General features: G+C 40.7%; 1 protein-coding gene across 8 annotated transcripts in view; it reads left to right on the plus strand.

The window, feature by feature from the left end:
• Positions 1 to 2872: 2872 nt before the first annotated feature.
• Positions 2873 to 19482, plus strand: part of STXBP5 (syntaxin binding protein 5) — a 111738-nt gene continuing 95128 nt past the window's right edge. For 4 of the 8 annotated variants that reach the window (XM_031612214.2, XM_031612232.2, XM_031612226.2 and 1 more), the window contains exons 1-2: positions 2987 to 3670; positions 5366 to 5463. In XM_031612214.2, coding sequence (XP_031468074.1) covers positions 3518 to 3670; positions 5366 to 5463 — 251 coding nt within the window. In that variant the 5' untranslated portion in view covers positions 2987 to 3517. The other 4 variants (XM_090135560.1, XM_031612242.2, XM_090135561.1 and 1 more) reach the window with 4 other exon arrangements.

Genomic DNA, 19482 nt, shown 5'->3' on the forward strand with positions numbered 1-19482 from the left:
AACTCACTTGAAGCTGTGGCGATGCTGTCCTATCCAATGATTTTGAGAAAAACAATGTGAGTAAGATTAGTTCAAATACATTTCCTAGCTTCTTTCTATTTATGGCAAGGAAATGTTTGGCTAGGTCTCAGTCAGTTCTGACACTGCAGTGAGTGACTAAGCACCATTAAGAAGTTTTCAGGAAAGCTAAGCATCTTCATTAGTCTTCAAAGCCTGGGTTGATCAACTGTCAAAAGTTTAGTGAAGTTACAGACCAAGCAGGGGTCTTGAGGCCACTTCATAGGATTATAGAATGGGGTTGGAAGGGACCTCAAGGATCATCAAGCTCCAACTCCCCTGCTGCAAGCAGGGCCACCAACCTCCATATCTAATACTAGACCAGGCTGCCCAGGGCCCCATCCAATCTGGCCAGGGACTTCTGATGGTCCTTTCATCTTCCATGCTGAGCAAAGTACTATGGTGTGCCAAATACCTACATGACTTTCTCTGAATATAACCATTAACACTTCTGGGCATATTAATGACAAACACTGTGAGTGGACTTGTCCCTTTACTACCCACCCAATCCTTTGGGATTATTCTGCCAAATCTTAGCAGATGTTATAACCAAGTGAGGTTTTGTGATTATCTTGAGGCTAAAGACCTGCCAAATAAAATCAGACCTACATCATCTATAGTCCATGAGATTGCACAGGCGTGTGCCCCAACCCTGTGTGCATTATGCATCAAACACTTTCAAGGAATAGTGGTTGCATATGTAGCACCTGTGGAAAATGGAGAAAATGGATCAAGAAATGAGCAAGTGGGTTTTTCTCCATTTTTAAGCAGTAAATAACAGGATCAGTAAGAAAAGGCAAGCAAAGAAGACCAAAGGCAAACTTAGTAGCAGGGGTTTGTGTAGACTGTGAAGATGTGTTGCTGGAGGCTGACTCATGAACATTTAACTCTCTCGTGATTAAACCCTGCCACAACTGAGCACAAAGATGTTGCAAACTAGAGTTTGCTTGCTTCTTCCTCAGTCGTGTAAGACACTTAAGCCTTGGACTGGGGTATAAAACACTGGCAAGAGATTTCAGAGATCAGAGTCCAGAAGGTCCAAGCAGGCAACATGAAGTACAGAGGTTACACAGAATCAGCCTCATTGGTAAACAGGATGTGGTTATCGGGTAAGAGCAGGAGGCCTCACAGAAGCTCTGAAATATAGCAGCTAAATCCAGGGATAGTGGTGATGCTTGCTGAACTATAAAATGAAGGTCCTACTACTGCTCTCACTGATGTCCCACTGCAAGAGAAGGTTGTCATTCATTTTTTACAGGAGTTGTTTTTTTGCATGGTGTCAACTAAAAAGCATGAAGGAAGAGAAATGCTGCTGTATCAACACTGTATATATTGTAATATCTATTTAGCGTAAATTTTTGCAAGTATTGGTGCAATGTAACAACAAGAAGTGAGGCCCTCCTTGTGTTCACTGCTGACCTGAACAGAAAGTGAAGTTCAATCTCTTCTCTAAAAATGTATTATTGAGGTAAAGAATGGATTCAAGGGCTGAGTAGAAAAAAAAAGGGCTAAGGAGAAAAAAAAAAAGTGACAAGTACGCAAAGAGTGCTTATGGTTTTTAATCTGTCAGCAAGATCTGAAGTTTGTTGTCTGTGATTAATATTACCATAATTAATGAGACTAGTTGTGATATGAATGTTATAGCTAGGAGTGTTTGAAGGACCTGACCTGACATATACTGATAACAGGATTTAGATGGCTTAGTAGTTGCAATCTTAAACTCATATGTGTATGGATTATCTTTACCTGCTACAATCAATGTTTATCACTTAGTCTAACGTAGTTGAGTTTCACTAATTCTCTTCCCAACTTAATACATTGCAACGAGCATGCATGAATAGACTAAAAAATTACACATTAGAACTTACAAACTGTTAGATTAAATATATACAGGATAATCTAAGACACAGAAATTTCTCTTAAAATGAAATTAATTCTTACGTGAGATATTTACCGAGTCATTCTTAAGTCTACTTCTAGTTTTAGAGGATTCTTGCTATCTCTGGAGGTATACCTTCACATGTTCACCACAATGAGTGGAGGAAGTGCCCAAGAGAGCCGGTAACACAGATGGACAGCTCATTGAGTTCATCACGCAGTCACTTCACAAGAACATGTAAGCTGTCCTGATTGCCTTCCAGCATCCGTACATCACATATGTGTGTGTAACGCAGCTTTAAATTGGCGTGGGATTTACAGGTGTAATCCCGTGGAAGTTTTACTTTTGAGGTTATTATTATGGCTCTGTTGCAGCACTTTGATTGCACTCATCCGTCTGTGTGCACTGTTATGCTGACAGTGCTAACAAAGCACGCCCAGCCACCAGGCTGAAACACCCCTTGTAAACACGGCTTTGGCTTTGCTGGGCGCTGGGCTGGGACGTCCTGAATCACACCTACACAAAGCTTCCTCCAACAGTGGGCATTGGCCTAGTTTGTTTTACTTGAAAAGAAAGTTCAGGAAACAAACAGTACCTTCAGAAACATCATGACTGAGGTGCGAATAATAACTGTGACAGGAACAACTGAATAGATTACACAAAAAACGCACTCGAATATTAAATGCGAAGCAGAATACGGGCAGAACAACCTGAAGCCCCGTCCGCCAGCGGAGAGCAACGCTCGGCAGCCGCTGCCGTGCCCTAACGCGGCCTCGTAACGCGTGGAGGCGGCTCCTCGGCACCGTGTCCGCGCCTCTGCGGGTCCCCGCCGAACCGGAGGCGCCGGAGCCGTCCTGCTAACGCCGCTCCGCAGCCCCGGCCCCTACGCGCTCCGCGGCGCTGCGGGGGAGACCGCGCAGCGCCACATCCGGGTGCCGGCCCTCTCTGCGCGCATGCGCGGCCGCCCCGCCGCTGTCAGGTTGGGAGCTGCCGCCGCTCCTCCCCAGGGCGCTGCGCTTCCACGTTGTCAGGCAAGGGGGGCGAGCGCGGGATGGGTGAGGGGGGAGGAGGGGGAGGAGAACGGCGGTGGCGGCGGCGGCTGTGGGGGCGGCCGCCGGCAGCATCCCGCCGGTGACTGGCTGGCGGCACACGCAGCTCCGAGGAGGCGGATGGTACCCGAGCCGAGGGGAGGGGAACGAGACTGCGGCGGGAGGGAACCGGCACACGCAGCGCACGGACAGCGCGCGCACACACACGCACGCACACACGCAGGGACGGGTGACAGCGGCGGCCGCCACCATGTGAGGCGGGGGGGGGGGGGAGGTGCGGACGGGCGGGCGGCGCGGTGGGCTGACGGGCTCGTATCTGCTTGGCTCCAGCCTCCGTCCCCCGATGCGGAGCGGCCCCGCGCTGCCGGACTAGCGTCTGGGCCCGCCGCCCTCCCCGCGGGCGGGAGAGCAGCAGCGCGGCCGCCCCCGCACCGCCTCCCTCCCGCCGGGGGCTCGTCTGCCGCCTGCGGGGCGGGCGGCGGCGCCGGGAGCGGCGAGGCCAGCGGAGCGGGGAGCGCCGCCGGCGAGAGCCATGAGGAAATTTAACATCAGGAAGGTGCTGGACGGGCTGACGGCGGTCTCGTCCGCCGCCTCGGCGTCGTCCGCCTCGCAGCAGCAGCAGGCGGGGAACCGGGAGAGCGACATCCAGGAGACGCTCCAGTCCGAGCACTTCCAGCTCTGCAAGGTGAACGGCGCGGCTCTGCGGGCCCCGGTTGGGTGCCGGGCTCCCGCCGCTGCGCCGGGAGGGAAGGAGGGAGGGAGGGATGGGGCGGCGGGTGCGTGTGCGCGGGGCGACTTCCCGCAGCCATCGCTCCCGGAGAGCTCCGGGGGCCGTCGCCTTTCGGGCTGCATGATGCGTGTGGTCGCCGTGTCACCGCGGGATGGCTGCGGGCAGGAGCGCTGCCCGGCTGAGTGCGCTCGGTGGTAAGGCGCTACCGATGGGCCCGTAGGCTGTGTACCTCCGTGCTGTTTGGAAACGCTTTCGTGCCGTTCCTTCGCGCCTGGACAGGACCGTGGACGTTCGTGGCCGTCTCGCTGCAGCGTGTTGCCGGGCGGCCGATGCTGCTGTTGCAAGTGCTCTCCTGAGACGGAAGAAAAGTTCCTCTTTTTTTTTTTTCTTTTCCTTTTTTTTTCCCCCTTATTTGCTTGTGTGCGATACAAGAACTGCAGTTGGTGGCTGCACGCTTTGGAAAATGATGCAGCGAATTAATCCAGCAGCTGTACCTAGAGGAATAAGAACTGATTTGAATATCAATACACGTTTTTTTATCTTCGCAGTGCACTCGCGGCCAAGCGTGATATGGCTGAGCTTGTTTGCGGTTTCTCCTCCTTGCTTTCTGTGGTATTGCAGGCGCTGCTGCCACTTTTACAAGTTGGTCTTGAAGGACGTGGAAAAGAGCAGAGCTATTACCTCTAGGCTTTATTCACTGCGTGAAATACTAAGAGTTGTGGGCTATATCTGCAACTTGGCTGAAGAAAAGAAACATAGCAGAAGTTTACTATGCATTGATGAGGTCCTAAATAACCCCGCTTTCAGTGAAGGTTTTGAAATGGAAAAGCTGCTGTTTGTGTGGCTCGCACTGTACACCTGTGAAGGAAGGAAGAATAGGTGGTGTTCCTATTGTTCTTGATTCTGATTGACTGCAGCCAGAGAACTGCAGTGGAGTTATTGCTTGGTCAATTACCAAATTAGTCTTGGCCAATCAGAAACCTAAATGTGTGAATAGCTTCATTTTTATTTATTTATTGATTCTAATTCCTTGGCTAACGGGTTCTTGCTTTGTTTTGAGGGGTGGGGATTTTGTTTTTGTCTGATTTCAGGAGGTTTTTTGGATTCATTAATTTTGGATGGAAGCAGAGGTTTAGGAATGTGTGGAGGCTGGGTTGCTGGGTTTTTTTTGGGAAGGTGTTGAGAGGTTGCACTGTCATATGGGGCCTGTTGGAGTGAGATTGAGGCAATTCTCTGAAAAGCGAGGGTGGTAATTTGTAGCAGTTCTGATGGCAGATCTGGCTTTGTTTCCAAACTTCCTAGGAACAACTCAGGCTTTAATTGTTTAGTGCCTTTGTTAGGGCTGAAAATAGGAATAATCGGAAAAGAAAGTAGATGAAAAAATAAAATGCCTTGCTGATACAGTCTTTCTACAGTGATAATGCAAAATTAACATTGTTTCAGCAAGTGAGTGACTGGATTGATGTAAAAATATATATGTATATCTTTTATAGTTCTTTCTTATAAGACAGCAGTTAGTCTGTTATTAAAACGCTATGGTTCCTTAATTGTCATTGACACTGAATCTCATTCCCTAACATATGATATTGATTCTGTTTATTTTTGGTCTACTGCTTGTTCCATCATCGCTACGGTGCACTGACTTGTTAGACTGTACGCCATGGTTTCCCCTATCAACCTTCAGCCCTGGCATTTGATCCTGTTCAGAAAATACTGGCCATCGGGACCCAGACTGGAGCATTAAGACTGTATCCTTTCCTGTTCTGAAAAGGAAATCTGTGTACCTCACACAAGAGATGCCTTCATCCAGCTGCTGGAGTTGCTCAAACGTGTTGTGGGAGCCAGGTATGCAGGAGGGGAAGAAGGCCTGTGTGCTGTTCAGAGGTGGCTTGACTCTTCTGCTTATTCTATATCAGTTCAAATTGTGTTTGTGTTGTGAGAAGTATGGCTGCTTAGTTCCCATCATCTCAAGCTAATATATGCATTTTGTAGAGGGCTACCAATGCACTGACAATTCATGGCAGCTGACTATGCATCTAAAGAGAGGTTTGGTCTGAGATCTTTTTCACTGTGTTGCTTTATCCAGTGGAATTCTAAAATTCCATGTTCCTTTTTTTTTGTTGTGTTTTTTTGTTGGCCTTACTCTTGAGAGAAGTGTCACAATACTGTGGTTACTTATTACTACTTCTGTGTTGCAAACATTGGCTTCAAGTGGGATGCTAGGGGGTGAAGAAGTGGTATCTCACTGATGGTTTGCAAGCAACTGAGGTGAGCAGACTGGATTTATGGAATAAACCAACAGTAACCCCATTTCTTTCTGCACATTAAAGTGCCATATGTTTGTAGCCATATGGTAACATATCCATATGGTACTATCCAAGCCACCTAATAACATATGTGTTTCAACTTCATTTTGAAAGAAGGTGCCTTGTAGACTCATTAATCTACACTGCTATTGCCTAAACTTCTTAGCAGAGTAGAATGAGTTGAAATCTCTGCTGTCCTGAAGCTGTATGAACTCTGACCTTTTTGGAAAAGGCTTAGGCCATCTTGCTGGAAAAATTGAGTTAATCCTCTTTAAACTGCAGGTAAATCTCATAATTCTCTTATTCCTTGCACTTATATTTCTCTGCAAGTAGATATTGTTTTGTTTGTTTCCTTCTGTAACATCACCATCCTGTCTAAGGTTAATTGTATTGAAAGAGTTGTCTTTTACAAGTTGAAAAGGTAAAACTTCAGGATTAAATCAGAGGCTGAACTGAAGTATCTTGTATGATACTGTATGCTATGAACTCTCAAGGTCTCAACATAAAACTGTAGTGACCATGCAATGCTCTCATTGCTGTATCTGAAACTACAGTTAATAAATTTTAGTTCTTTAAAAGGTGAGGTATTCCATTTAAGTGGAAAAGGGGAGGGTATGTGGTGTTACAGTTGTTAGTCATTCTCATACTGGTAGAGTAGATGAGAAAACAAAAAAAAAAAACTTAAAGGGAGGACTGGTGGGAGAGAACAAAATGCAAGAATCATTTGCTTGCAGGTAGTTTAGGGTGGTATGACATTGCAGATTGGCTAATGATGACTTGATTAAAAATCTGTTTACTGGCACTTTGCTGTGGCTACACCTATGATTTCCCTGAGTGTGAATTGTTTTTCAAATAATCAAGACAAGTCCAGCAGGATCGTGAGGGAAGCAACAGAGAGGAAGCAGCTGCGAGACGAAGCAGTGTAATTAGTAGCAGAAAATTTATTTCTGAAGGGAAGAAGTTTCACACAGGTTGCAATATTTGAGTTCCCTGTTGAAGATGAGTGTCCTCAGTACCCACTTTTAGATTTGGAAGAAATGTTTAAAGCTTATAGTTTAGCCTGATGGGTTAGCATAGTAAGCCATCAGTGCTGCAGAAGTTGTATCTTCTGTGGTCACTTACTCTTTGGGAGGAGGGAGAGGTGTGGGCAGAGGGATGGATTCAGGTAAACTTGAAATGTAAAACCAGCCTCTCAGTTTCTGCCTAGTGAAACCTAGAAAGAACAGCCTTTGGGAAGGAGTGAAACTTGCAGAAGCTAGTTTTTTTCATCCTAGTGCTGATGGATAAAAACAACGACAAAGTTCTTGTTGACCCATAGGGTAACTTACCAAGTTTTTTACTGACAATACCTTTTATGCAAGGATTCGTTACAGTGGGAGCCACTTACTGTTCAGAGCTGTAGAAGTGTGTCTTATGAAGTGAGATGTGCAGTAGAAAGACTGTGAGTCACTAAGGAGATATTCATTGGGAACTAAATCCTAAAAGTGGAATGAAAGTCAATCTTCATTTTCTTCTGTTATGAGTATATAGGAGTAAAGGAAGGATAGCGCTTCATTCATTGCCTACCAGCAGATGGGAGTTGGGTATTAATGTTTTCCTTGCATCATCAAGTATAGACACATCAGGCTTTCAGGTCCTTTCTATTGCAAATAGGTGGTATGATCAATTTTGGAGGAACAATTACAAGTTCCCTTTTTTTTTTTGAGAGAGAGAGGATATTGAGTATATTATGTTCTTAAATAAAGTAATGCACTAACTTGTTTTAGATTTCATTAATATGTAAAGAAATCAGTACTACAGTCCTGAGCAATTAATGACCTAACCTCTTTATAGAACTTGTTCTCTACATCTGAGCAATTTTCAATTCAGTCATTTTAACTTCAAAACCAGTATTGTTTGAAAAAGATTCATGTGAGCATGAATTTCCTTAATCATGCTCCCATCTCATTCTTAATTATGAGGACTCTGCAAGTGTTTGTACATAAAAATGCATTTTTCTTTCACTAATACTGTTATCTCTACTATTGGTACAGTGACTGTAACATCAGAACTAAAACTTTTTCTAAAGAGTGAAGATCTGTTGATAGACATACACTATTTTTGTATATTTGTCAAACAGAGGCAAGTAAGGACAAAATAACATCAACATAGTATTGAGCTCTCTGAATCCATAATATAATTGTGCAAGTGCAAATACTAAAGTGTGGAATGTGTGTTTAACCAATCAGACTGGAAGGACAATTACCACTTCGTTAACATTTTGTCCCTGATCTTAATCAGTTAAATTCAGTGGAGAGCATCGTGGAGTTAATGTACTGAAGACACAACTTTGCCACTGCATGCCCATAAACAGCAGTCTTAAGAGGTGGAGAAGTCCCTAAAAGCACCAGGAAGAGACTGTTTGTAGCTACTGTAAGCTTGTGTGTCATCAAGGTGATAGTCTGAATACTAACTGCCCATCTTGATTTCACTTCCAGAGTTACTTAGAAATATTTCTATCCAGACTTTGGTAGGAGACTTAAAAGCAAATGTTTCTGAAGCAGGCTGCTGTTAGTTGAATATTATCTGTAATAGAAAGAAAAATTTTGAGTTATTAGTATGATTGTTCTTCCTTTTATCCCATTTTTGGCTATAAAGGAAGATCCTGGTTCATTTGTTTTATGTTGAGAAAAGTTAGTGTGTAGCTTAGTAGAATACAAACCTGAAGATCTATCAGATATCGGACCCACTGCACTTGACATAGAACACCCAGCCGCCATGAGCATTGTCTCTGGTATTAGGATCCCTCAAAAGTAATTGAGGAGCTTAATTTTGTTTTCTGTTTCACAGAGAAGATTGAATGATGAGATAGGAACAAGAGTAGAAGCACACTCGAGTGGCATTAAAAACTTAAATTTACTTATCTTGCAAACGCAATTATCTGCTCACTGTGATCTACTTGTTCTTCTGAGCTCATTGTGTTGACTGAAGGGCACTCATTCCATACGGCTGAAGTGTTTGGAGTCTTGGCTGGTGGTTTGGTCTTTGTGTGGCATTTCAGTCTCGGGCTTACTTTTTTTCTGGGGGGGGGGGAGGGGTCGTATTCCCTGCGAGGAACAACTTTCTCACTGTTTATCGACGTCAAATTTCAATAGTCAGCATAAGTTTTTGATAGCAACACTTGTCACTGTGGGTATTGACTTCTCCGTATGTAAACCATCTAGCTGGTTTTAGTGTTGCTATCACCTTTTGGTCTCCTGCTCCAAATATGTTAGGTAGAGAGCTGCAAAATGTTCATCTGTTTCTTTCCTGGACGTATTTGAACCATGAAAGCAGGACACATAGTCCAGAGTATCTAAGAGGTTTCATCCATAATAGTTGTTTGTGCTTTGTTTTCCCAGCACATACTCAAAGCCTCCTAATGAGGCTCTAGGTCTAATGTACAGCACAGTGCAGTTGGGCAGACTCCACTGCATTGCACCCTGATGGCTTTCAGTGTCAGTGGACAATGACGTCTGCTTCTGTGTTGTCAGTTACTGTTGTTCTTTCATTTAAGAGTTCCTCTAGAAGTCAAGCATGACCTGAACACATTAGCATTTAAACTGTAAACAAATTTGAGAAAGGTTAAAAAAAAAAAAAAAGAAAAAAAAAGCTCTTCAGGATTTGTCTGTCTTCAGGATGTTATCTCCTCAGATTTTACATTACTAATTTTACAGGGCTCTGGACTTGAAAACAAACAGATAAGATCAGATGACTATGATAGGAAGTAGGATAAGCTTTGAAGCTAGAGCAGATAATTTGAAGGAAACCTGCTGTTTAACTACTCCATCTTAAACTAGATATTTAGTTTTCTATGCTTCAATTTCTCGACAGCAAAACTAGGACAGTGTATCAAGTAAGTCATGTTTTGATTGTCTGCCAGCATGAATGTGGTATTTTTATTGGTACTTCATATCTTAAAAAAAAAAAAGTCATTTGCAGCTTGCCTCTCAGTTTCTCTCATGAAAAGAATTCTAAAAGTAAGACTGCTTCCACTAGAAGGCCTAGAAAATAAAGGGGATACTAGTAGAGTAAGTGTTAGGTGCCTTCCACACTGACTAAACTATGGCTAGGACATTTTACTTTCAAACAGAAAGGGCTATAATCTTGTTGTTTGTTTGGTTTTTTTGTGGTGTTTTTTTTCACATTGCAAACTCAGTTCACAGGAAGGAGAAAAATGGAGTTGTTTGTCATTTTGTCAGTAAATATCTGAAAATTTCAGTCATTCTGAATGTCAGCATCTGTTCATTTCCCCCCATTCTTTTCAGCAGTAAAAGAAGATGGTTATATAAGCAAATGGCTGAAATTTTCATATGAGGCATGTAAAACTTGCTTTCTGTAACTTCTATTCTCTGGCCTTTGTGAGAAGAGCTTGCAACTGTTATTCTTTGATCAAAATATCTCAAAGCCTGAATATGTGAGTCCATGCAGTTTCTGATGAAATGTTTGTTAGAGCATCTGGATAGTTTTGCTGTAGATGTATACCATAAAATTCAAGCAATTCAGTGAAATCTCTGAAGCTGTAAGAAAATCCTATTTGAAACTTGTGATTTTTATATCCATTAAAAATACTTTTTCCTTTGAATTGTTCAAAGACAGAAGGAAGTCTGATTGATTGGTCTCTATTTTCTTTCCCTTCATACTGAAACATCAAATAGTTTTTATTTGGTTGTTGTTTTTGTTTTTTTTTTCCCAAGTACTTCTTTACCTGCTCTTTTTCCCTTCTGTAGGGAAGGGATGCAGGGCACCTGAGCAATGCCTGGAGTTCTGTTTGCATTATTCAAAGCAAAGCTTTCAGTTTTCCAGACCAAGCATCAAACTGTACAGTTGACAGTGCTTTAGGTGGGAGACTAGAGCAGTTGAACTTGAGCGAGTCTGTCTAGCCTAAATGATTCTGATTTTTATCTATTCTGTGAATCTACTGAACTCAAACTATGCTATTTTTGTGTGTGTGTGTAACAGGTATTTGGTTTGTTGGCATTTGTATGCTGAATAGTTTCAATCCATGCATGTACTCTTCTGGAATTTGAACAAGTTTTCCTGTTTTACGAAGGGTGCATCAATAAAGCCTCTAAAAATCCTATAGTAGTGTCATGCCAGTGCAACTCTGTGATTAACTATTAATAAGAAAACGTTCACTGACTACCTTACCATCCAGTTCATGTAGGGGAGTAGTTTAAAAACAAGATGTACTTTGGTTGTAGCATACGTTAGTCTTATCACATTTCCGTTTCTGTAAATGCAACATATTTCTTATCACCTCCTTCAACTCCTATTTCACATGACTATCATTAGTGCTCATACAGCTTGCTTTCAGTGGGGAAAAAATCTCCCTCTTCTTAATGAAGAAAATCAACTGACCTCTGAATATGCTGGAGTGAAATGAGGCCAAAATGATGGTACAGTGTGATGCCCAGCTCTTAAAAAGGCAAGGATTTATGGCAAGTTAATCCTACACAGGTAAAGCTGACTGAATTCTTCATAATATGTAGGATAGTGTGCTTCTTAAATTAATAGTTACACGGTGATAATTCATAAAAGCAAGTAAATTGCATGTGTCTCCTGTTTGAAGCATTATCAGTTGTATTGCATTTCTACAAAGCAACAGATTGGTATAACCGTTATTGTTCCTGAGTATCTGAAGTATAATTGCATTGAATCTCATACTGTAAATTATGAAAATAAATCTTAGAATGAAATCTTTTTTTCTCTCTTGTAGCTATTTTACTGACAAGGTGGATACCTAATGCAGCTAGAAACTTTCTGGGCCATAGTAACCTTGGGGAGGAGAATGTCTTTTGGAAAGTGTGTGAAGTTTTCAAGGCTGCAGGTTTTGGCATTAATGAAGTTTGTTTCCTTGGATCTCCAAACTATTGATAGGTGTATCACTGAGGTGATACAACTTTGTGTTATAATATTTGCTACCCTTATAGAACTGTGCAGAATTTTAGGGTAAAATGTAACAGGAAATTGGACAGCTGGGATCCAGCTTAGGTTTTCAGGCTTTTGGTACAGCCCCCAGTGAATTGGACTCTTAATTCATAATTTCACTGGATTTGTTGTTTCTCAATCACTGTAGAAGGGCTTTTAGAACTGAAGTAGCATTATTGCTGCAGGAGAAGAAATGAACAGTTACAGTAGAGTTGTGGCTGGAAAAATAGAAGCGGCTCATGATTTGAGATGTGATAAAGCTTGAAAGTACGAATTAAGATTGTAAGCCTTCCTAACAAAACTTCCTGTTCAGCAGAAATATGTAACTGCATTAGATTTCTTTTAAAAGCCCAGTGCTCTGTGTTTTTATAAAGGCTTTGTAAAGCAAAGCTGAATGTTCTTACAGAGTGCCTTTAGAATGATCAGAGGTGCACACAGTTATTACTTTCTATGTATCTTTTTGCCCCTCTGGAGTCTCAGAATCACACAATGTTTATTTGTTTCTTGGTTTTCTGGAGCAGTGAAACACATTACTTATCAGAGTTCCCACAGCACGTTTATTTTTGTAGGGTTATCTCTGTAGCATCTCATTGGAGAAAAAAAAAAAGGAATCATACTTTTAAATTATTGCATTCTATATTAACTTAAAGAAAACTGGAAAACTTATATTTTAGGAACTTTGTCCTTAAATTTAGCTATCTAGTTTTGCATTTGAAGGTTTAAAAAAAAAATCCTAAGTAGTTCTGAGAGAATAAATGTTGTGCTAAGTTGGTATCTTTAATCTCTTGAGTCTCCTCTTTTCTACTTGCTGTTCTTGATGTTGCCTATCTTGGAGTGCATCAATCATTCTAATTTCTTTGAAAAATGCTACTGCTTAGGTCTGTGAAGTGCATCTGGTTAAGCAAACAAGACTAATTCTCCAGAGATCTAATTCTTTGACAAAGTGTATTTCTGTTTGGTGGTCTGAAAATTAAGTTGATGGTACCTGTGCTCATACACAGTCTTGGTTTGTGTTACGTGCAGGCAATATGCATTCAGTCAACTTCAGAAGTTATTTTACTGAAACTATCTTTGAATTGCTGTATCATAGTTGATACCTGAATGCTATTCGAGGCTATGCCAAGGCACAGCTTCTTAGTATTCAATTGGTAGTACTTTAGTTACCTTAGAAGTGTTGACACTTCTGTCATGTGCACTTGATAATAATGCAGCTCCTGAGTTTATCCAAGAGGATACTAAGTTGCCACTTGTATTTGCACTGGAAGTCAAAGCAGTAAAGTTCTACTGACATAATTTAAACTTCTGGCAGTGATACTTTTATTGCTGAATTTAGATGCATTGTAAAATGATTCTTGTAAGTAGGTAGAACTGAAATATTTCACTAATGGGAACTGTGGTAGAATGATAGAGTTCCTTAGATGATTATATGTATGAGAGTATGTAGCAATTCTGTCTTCTAGAGATTTGTGCTGCATCCTGATTCATCTTGATTTTTACAGTGCTTTCATGAAAGTACTTTTTCTGTGGCTATTGTTTAGCCTGATCTGACATTGATGTCTTGTTTAAGACTCTGCCACAAATGAGAACTGTTTAGTCTTGCAGTTCAAACCTCTCCTGGTAAGGTATGCTTGCTTTTCTGTCTGAGTTCTGCACAGCTTGGTAATAGCCTTGATTTGCCTAATAATAATTTTGACTTCATCATTTCCTGCAAATACCTAATCTATTGTGAATCCATAAGCTTCTCCTTTTTTAAAAATTACACTAGGTATTAGTGCTTTTATTAAGGTAGCTATATCAGTTGATGAATTAGAGCAATTCTTAAACATTATTAGATGCAGTTTTTACTTCTATGCAGTTTTCACTAGTCATTTGTCCATAGTAATTATGCCCTGCATTGGTGCTCCCATACTTCAGGATTTTTTCTTTCACTTCAAGCTGTGTCTTAAATGTCAAGAGCAATGAAGGTAGGTGAAACTTCAAATGTGTCCTCTGTTAGCACAGAGAAGAAAGTACAAGATTAAATGTTCTGAAGATTGTTAGGTTATGCTGACTGAGCTAATTGAAGCATATGAAATGCATTTTTTAAGTGAGGCTGGGCTTGAAATACTTGACAAAATACTGTGTAGTCTGAAGTGTTGCTGTTTGCAAAATCCTCTACCTGATCTCTGTTCTATAGAGAAGTTTCTTTTGATGGGAATAACTAATGGCTACTTAGTGTCTTTTCTTTATCTGTTAATTTCATTGAATGTTATTGGATCTTTATTTCATAAATGCCTTGAGAAGGTAGCAGAAAATCTGTCCTTTTTTTTCTGGGCAACTTGAAGCTTCTTTTCTTTTTATAATTGAGATAAAATAATTGCAGTGGCTATTCCATGTCCAGAACAATTCTTAATGAGTCTCATTCAAACTAGGCAGCATTCCTGAGAGCAACACAGGTGAGGGGTGAGAGAGGTGCTCTTAGGTTCTCCACCAAGAAGGCTGTAGCTCACCCTTTCATGAGGCTTTTCCCATGGATTTTCTAAGAATGAAATGTCTTGTTCTGCTCCCGTATTCTCTTGAAGTATTCAGAGGAGCTGCCTTATCTTTGGAAAAGCAGGTAACTGATTGAAGTATGCAGTGCAAGCAAGGCCTCTGCCTGGTGAGCCAGTGTCTTAGTTCATGTGTTTCATGCTGTTTCCAGCAGAGAAGTGCATTGCATAGCCTCTTGAGGTTACTTCCAGGCATGTACTCTGTATGTGTGTGATTAACACTAGATCTTTGGTTCATGTTAAAATGAAATATTTAATAGAACAGCCACCTAAAAGGGTGATTCAGCTGATCCTGCCTCTTTCTGGCCTTGTAACACCAACTCAGTCAGCAGCAGCAGATGGACAAAAGCAATTTGATTTTTTTTTTTACTTGCTCTTTAGGCAAGAAGAATAGAATGCTAAATTTTGTTGATAACTTAATGTTAAATTGACAGGATTAACTTGCTTGTATTTGTTTAGCATATGCTCTATCCAGTCTTACTACCTCGTTAAACAGAACAGATGTTCATCTTCACAGTTGAAAAACATTCTTGACTGAACTTTGTAGTGTTGGTATTAAAGCTTTAGTTGTGCTTATTAATATACAGTGAGCTGCATAACAATAATCTGTGCAGCATTCTCTTTGTAACTGTACAAACTTATGTAGTAACCTGGTACAGTGAAATTCGTTTCACAACCACCTTTAAATGTCAGATAACAAGGAAAACCACAAAAAATAAGCAAAATACAACTCTGCCCTCTGCCTTTCCCTCTCCCCCTTCTCCCCACCCCCTCTTCCCATCTCAATCTTAATACATTTCCATTTAAGTGACTAATATATAGAGAGATTTCTTGCTGGTAGGATGAATATCCCCTCATTTGTTAAAATGATTAGGTGAGAAATGCAACGTTTTTGGAAGAAATCCCAATGAGTTGCTAAGCTCGAGAAAAGAGATTAAATAGCTTACCTCTTTAAAGTAAAATATTGAAATACTAATGACATTCATTTAGAATACTGCTTTTTAGAACAAAACACCTTGTTTTGTACTTTCTGTTAGAAAGCATGAACACCCGCAGCCACACAAGCTGGGAAAAAGGAAAAAAAAAAGAAAAGAAAAATTTAAGTTCCAAACTATTAAATTTTCTACAGCGTTTCTGGCTGTCTTGAAATTGAATTTGAACCTACTCTCTACCTGTTTTCTTTCAAGCATTGCCTGTGGAAGTATAAAAGTTCTGTGAATTACTTGAGTAGTCGAAGGGATTGTAAGGAAAAAAAATAAAAGGAGTGGGTGGTGAAAAATTTATATGTGCTGTAGAGGATGCTTGAGGAAGAGATGGGAAGAGTTAACTTATTTACCTTTCTTCCTTTACTTAAGTAGCGAAGGACAGAAACTTTTTAAATTTAGAATGATGGCAGTTTAAAGGAACCATCTGTTTTGTTTTCCATATGAGCATTCCGTCAACAAATTCCAGATCAAATAAATGCTGCTCTTAGGCAGTAGATGGAGGTAAATTGTAGAGAATGCTGGCACTTGTTGAGCAAACTGCCCTGACTTTTGATGATACATTCTTTCTGCTGGCAATTCCCAGTGGGAGAAGTATCTCAACAGAAGGTGTTAACAGACAGTTCCCTTCAAAAAATAAATAATTTTTAGAACTGCACTTGCATTTTAGTGTATAATCTGAAGTTGTTCCACTAGTTTGTGATGGACTTGTGTATAACTGTGAATTCTGTCATTTCCAGACCATTTTTCACGACATTTGTGCAGCCTCTTTACCTCCTGTAGTTTTCTATAGATCAAATGGAATGAAACTTGGCAAAGACATGAATGGAATGTGGTAAAGTTACTTGTAATGCATACAGTGTAGTATTAGTGCTAACAGCCATAAATGCTTCTGTTACTTCAGTGTGAAAATACAGCTCTACAGCGCTAATTAAAAAAAAAAAAAGTCTAACCTGTACTCATCTGCAATTATAGCTCAACACAACTGGTGTATTTGAGGGTTAGTTGTTAGTAAAACAAACAAACAAAAAAACCACCAATAAAAATTAGAACGCGTTATCTGTTTGATCTCATGCTTTGTGGAACAGACCTGTGTTTAGAGTGAAGTTTTGATTTAAAGCTAGCTCCTTTTAATATCTGCAATTACATTTCCAAATTTACTAGAAATCGGTGTTGTATAATTTAAACATGAGTATTTGATAGTCACTAACAATTGTAATTTTAATGAGTTTGCTCTGTTCTATGATAGCTAAAAATGACGCCTTTATTGCTATTGCACCTGAGGGTCAAGTCATCTACCTTGGCATAGTAAGCACTGTGGTTGATCACTGTAAACATTTCACAAAATCGTAGTACATCACAGATTGGTAGAGAACTATTAAAAGATCATCACCAAGTCCAGCATAGTTTCCTCTAGGCAAACAGGAACTGGTTGCAAGAGAAGTACCTGCTGCATTTCATTTCAGTTCTAAAAGTCCTTGCAACTCTGTTAAAGTTATGGACAGCCTCTCCTCCCTGAAGTGCTCAAGGATGGCCTTATCTTCCTTAATGTACCCTGACCTAGACAGAATAGAGAGTTTAGGTGTTACCTTACTGTGACTCTTTTTAATCAGACCATTTTCTAAAGCAAGAAGAAAGTAAAGGCATGCTTGCTGCGTATCTACAGGCTTTCAAAACTTGGCTGAAGCTGCATTGTCCTTTATTATTGTAGTCTTCCTCTGTTTTCAAGATTGGCCAGAGGGGAAAAAAAAAACCCAGCAGCAATCAATTCCCAGGGAGACTGCAGAAACTTTAGAGACTCTACTTCAATTCCAAGAACACTACTTAAGTGTTCTATCTTAAGTATTGAATATAATTCAATAGTAATTCACCTGTCTGAATTCAACCTAATGTTTACTTGAAGATAGCATATTACATTCTTTATGTTCAGAAACTTATAATACAATAAACTGCTAAAGCAAAGTAGGATTGCATTAACAGGGCTTTGCTGACATGTTCTACTCACAGAAGTTGTAGTACGAAGCTCCAAATCAATGGATAAGTCAATGTATTTTATCTGTATGAGCTACTGAAACTTGGTGTTTTTTGGATTTGTTACCAAATCTGCCCAATGCACACACTCAGAAGAGTATGGTGAACAGGACAAAGCATTATTTGGTTGTTGTGTAAAACAGAGGTGCATCCACGTTTTGAATACTGTGTTTCTTTGATTTCTGCATTTTAAGAAAGCTGACATGGGTTTAGAGAAGGAAAAACTGAAATGACTGTGTAGAGTGACCATCTTACAAGATATTAAAAAAAAATGCTTGGTCTCTTCAGTTTAGAGGAGAGAAGGGAATAAACATTATCAAGATTTGTAAAATAAGGAGGAGAGTGAATAAAATGTGTGTCGCCTGTCATTCAACAAATTCCATGATACAAAAACTAGGATGCGTTCACTGACATAGTGTTAGACATTCAAAAGAGGTGCAGGAATCATAGAATGGCCTGGGTTGAAAAGGACCACAATGATCATCTAGTTTCAACACCCCCTGCTATGTGCAGGGTCGCCAACCACCAGACCAGGCTGCTCAGAGCCACATCCAGCCTGGCCTTGAATGCCTCCAGGGGTGGGGCATCCACAACCTCCTTGGGCAACCTGTTCCAGTGTGTCACCATCCTCCGACTGAAAAACTTCCTCCTAATATCTAACCGTGCTCTGTCTCAGTTTAAAATCATTCCCCCTTATCCTATCACTATCCACCCTTGTAAACAGCCCTTCCCCCTCCTGCTTATACACTCCTTTGAAGTATTGGAAGGTCCAATGAGGTCACCCCGGAGCCTTTTCTTCTCCAACCTAAACAAGCCCAATTCCCTCAACCTTTCTTCATAGGGAAGGTGCTCCAGTTCTCTGATCAGGAAAAAGCACTTCTTAATCTGAGTGTGACATTCAATGGAATTTACTGGTATGGGAGTTGGTGGAGACAAGTTGTACCAGTGCAGGCAGGATGGGTGTGGACAAACTCAAGAGTTGATGTGTCTGTAAAAAGATGCTACAGGGACTAGACAAGGATTTATCTATAACATACCAAATCCAGCAGTAGTGGTTGGTTGAGAATGTGAAGCGAATGGACTGCAAGAAGTGACCAGGCTTTTGTGCTCTTAAATAGTACAATTGATGTTGTAGGGGATGGAGCTGTGCTGGGTGCACCTCTGGTCTCAGTTGGTACAGTGGTTCTGTGATCTTAACTCTGATTCCTGTCAGAGGGAGGAAGTCATTAGCTGGGGTGTTTTTCAACAATATGGTTATGCAAACTTAATTTCTACTCAGTACTTCACTCAATAATTTTTATAAGCGCAGTTTAAAATAAAGATCTCTTGTTCTTTAGCAAGGGAATAGCCCGTGCTGCTTAAGCAGAGTTTGTCTCATGCCTGAAGAGCTGATGAAACAATTTCTGGTGTATAGCGTGATAAAATACCAAGGGTGTTGTGTACTGGCATGAAAACTGGAGTGTGATAATCACAGTGAGATCTGATAATGTTCCTGTCTTCAGTTTTCTATCTGTAGCTGAAGTTATTGCAATTAGAATGAGTGTTAAGCAAGGTTGGAAACCAGTGGTGTTGAGTAAGTCTAGAAGGGAAGAAGTAATTTCTTAAACTATCATTCTTAAAACACTATCTTATCTTATTATAGCAGTTGTATCCGATTATAGCATGAAGACTTTAGTAATGCTTGCTGTTCTAACAGAAAAATGATTGATGTTTTTAGGTAGCCAGTCTTGCCTGATGTAGGGAATCTCAATCAAAGAGATGATTCTCACAAAAGATTCATGAAATAATGTTTGGTGTCAAACTTAATTGGCACATTTTGGTTACAATTATAGGTGTTACAAATGTACTTAGTTCTGGAGGAGTTTACTCCTAATGAAATTAATCTCAGGTATATTTCTTGTTAGTGTTTTGTGTTGGGTTTTCTTCTTTTACATCATTGTTAGAGAATCTGTAAAGATTATCAGTATAAC

Source organism: Phasianus colchicus, chromosome 2 (genome assembly GCF_987193195.1).
Source record: "Phasianus colchicus chromosome 2, bPhaCol1.hap1.1, whole genome shotgun sequence".
Classification (NCBI taxonomy): domain Eukaryota; kingdom Metazoa; phylum Chordata; class Aves; order Galliformes; family Phasianidae; genus Phasianus; species Phasianus colchicus.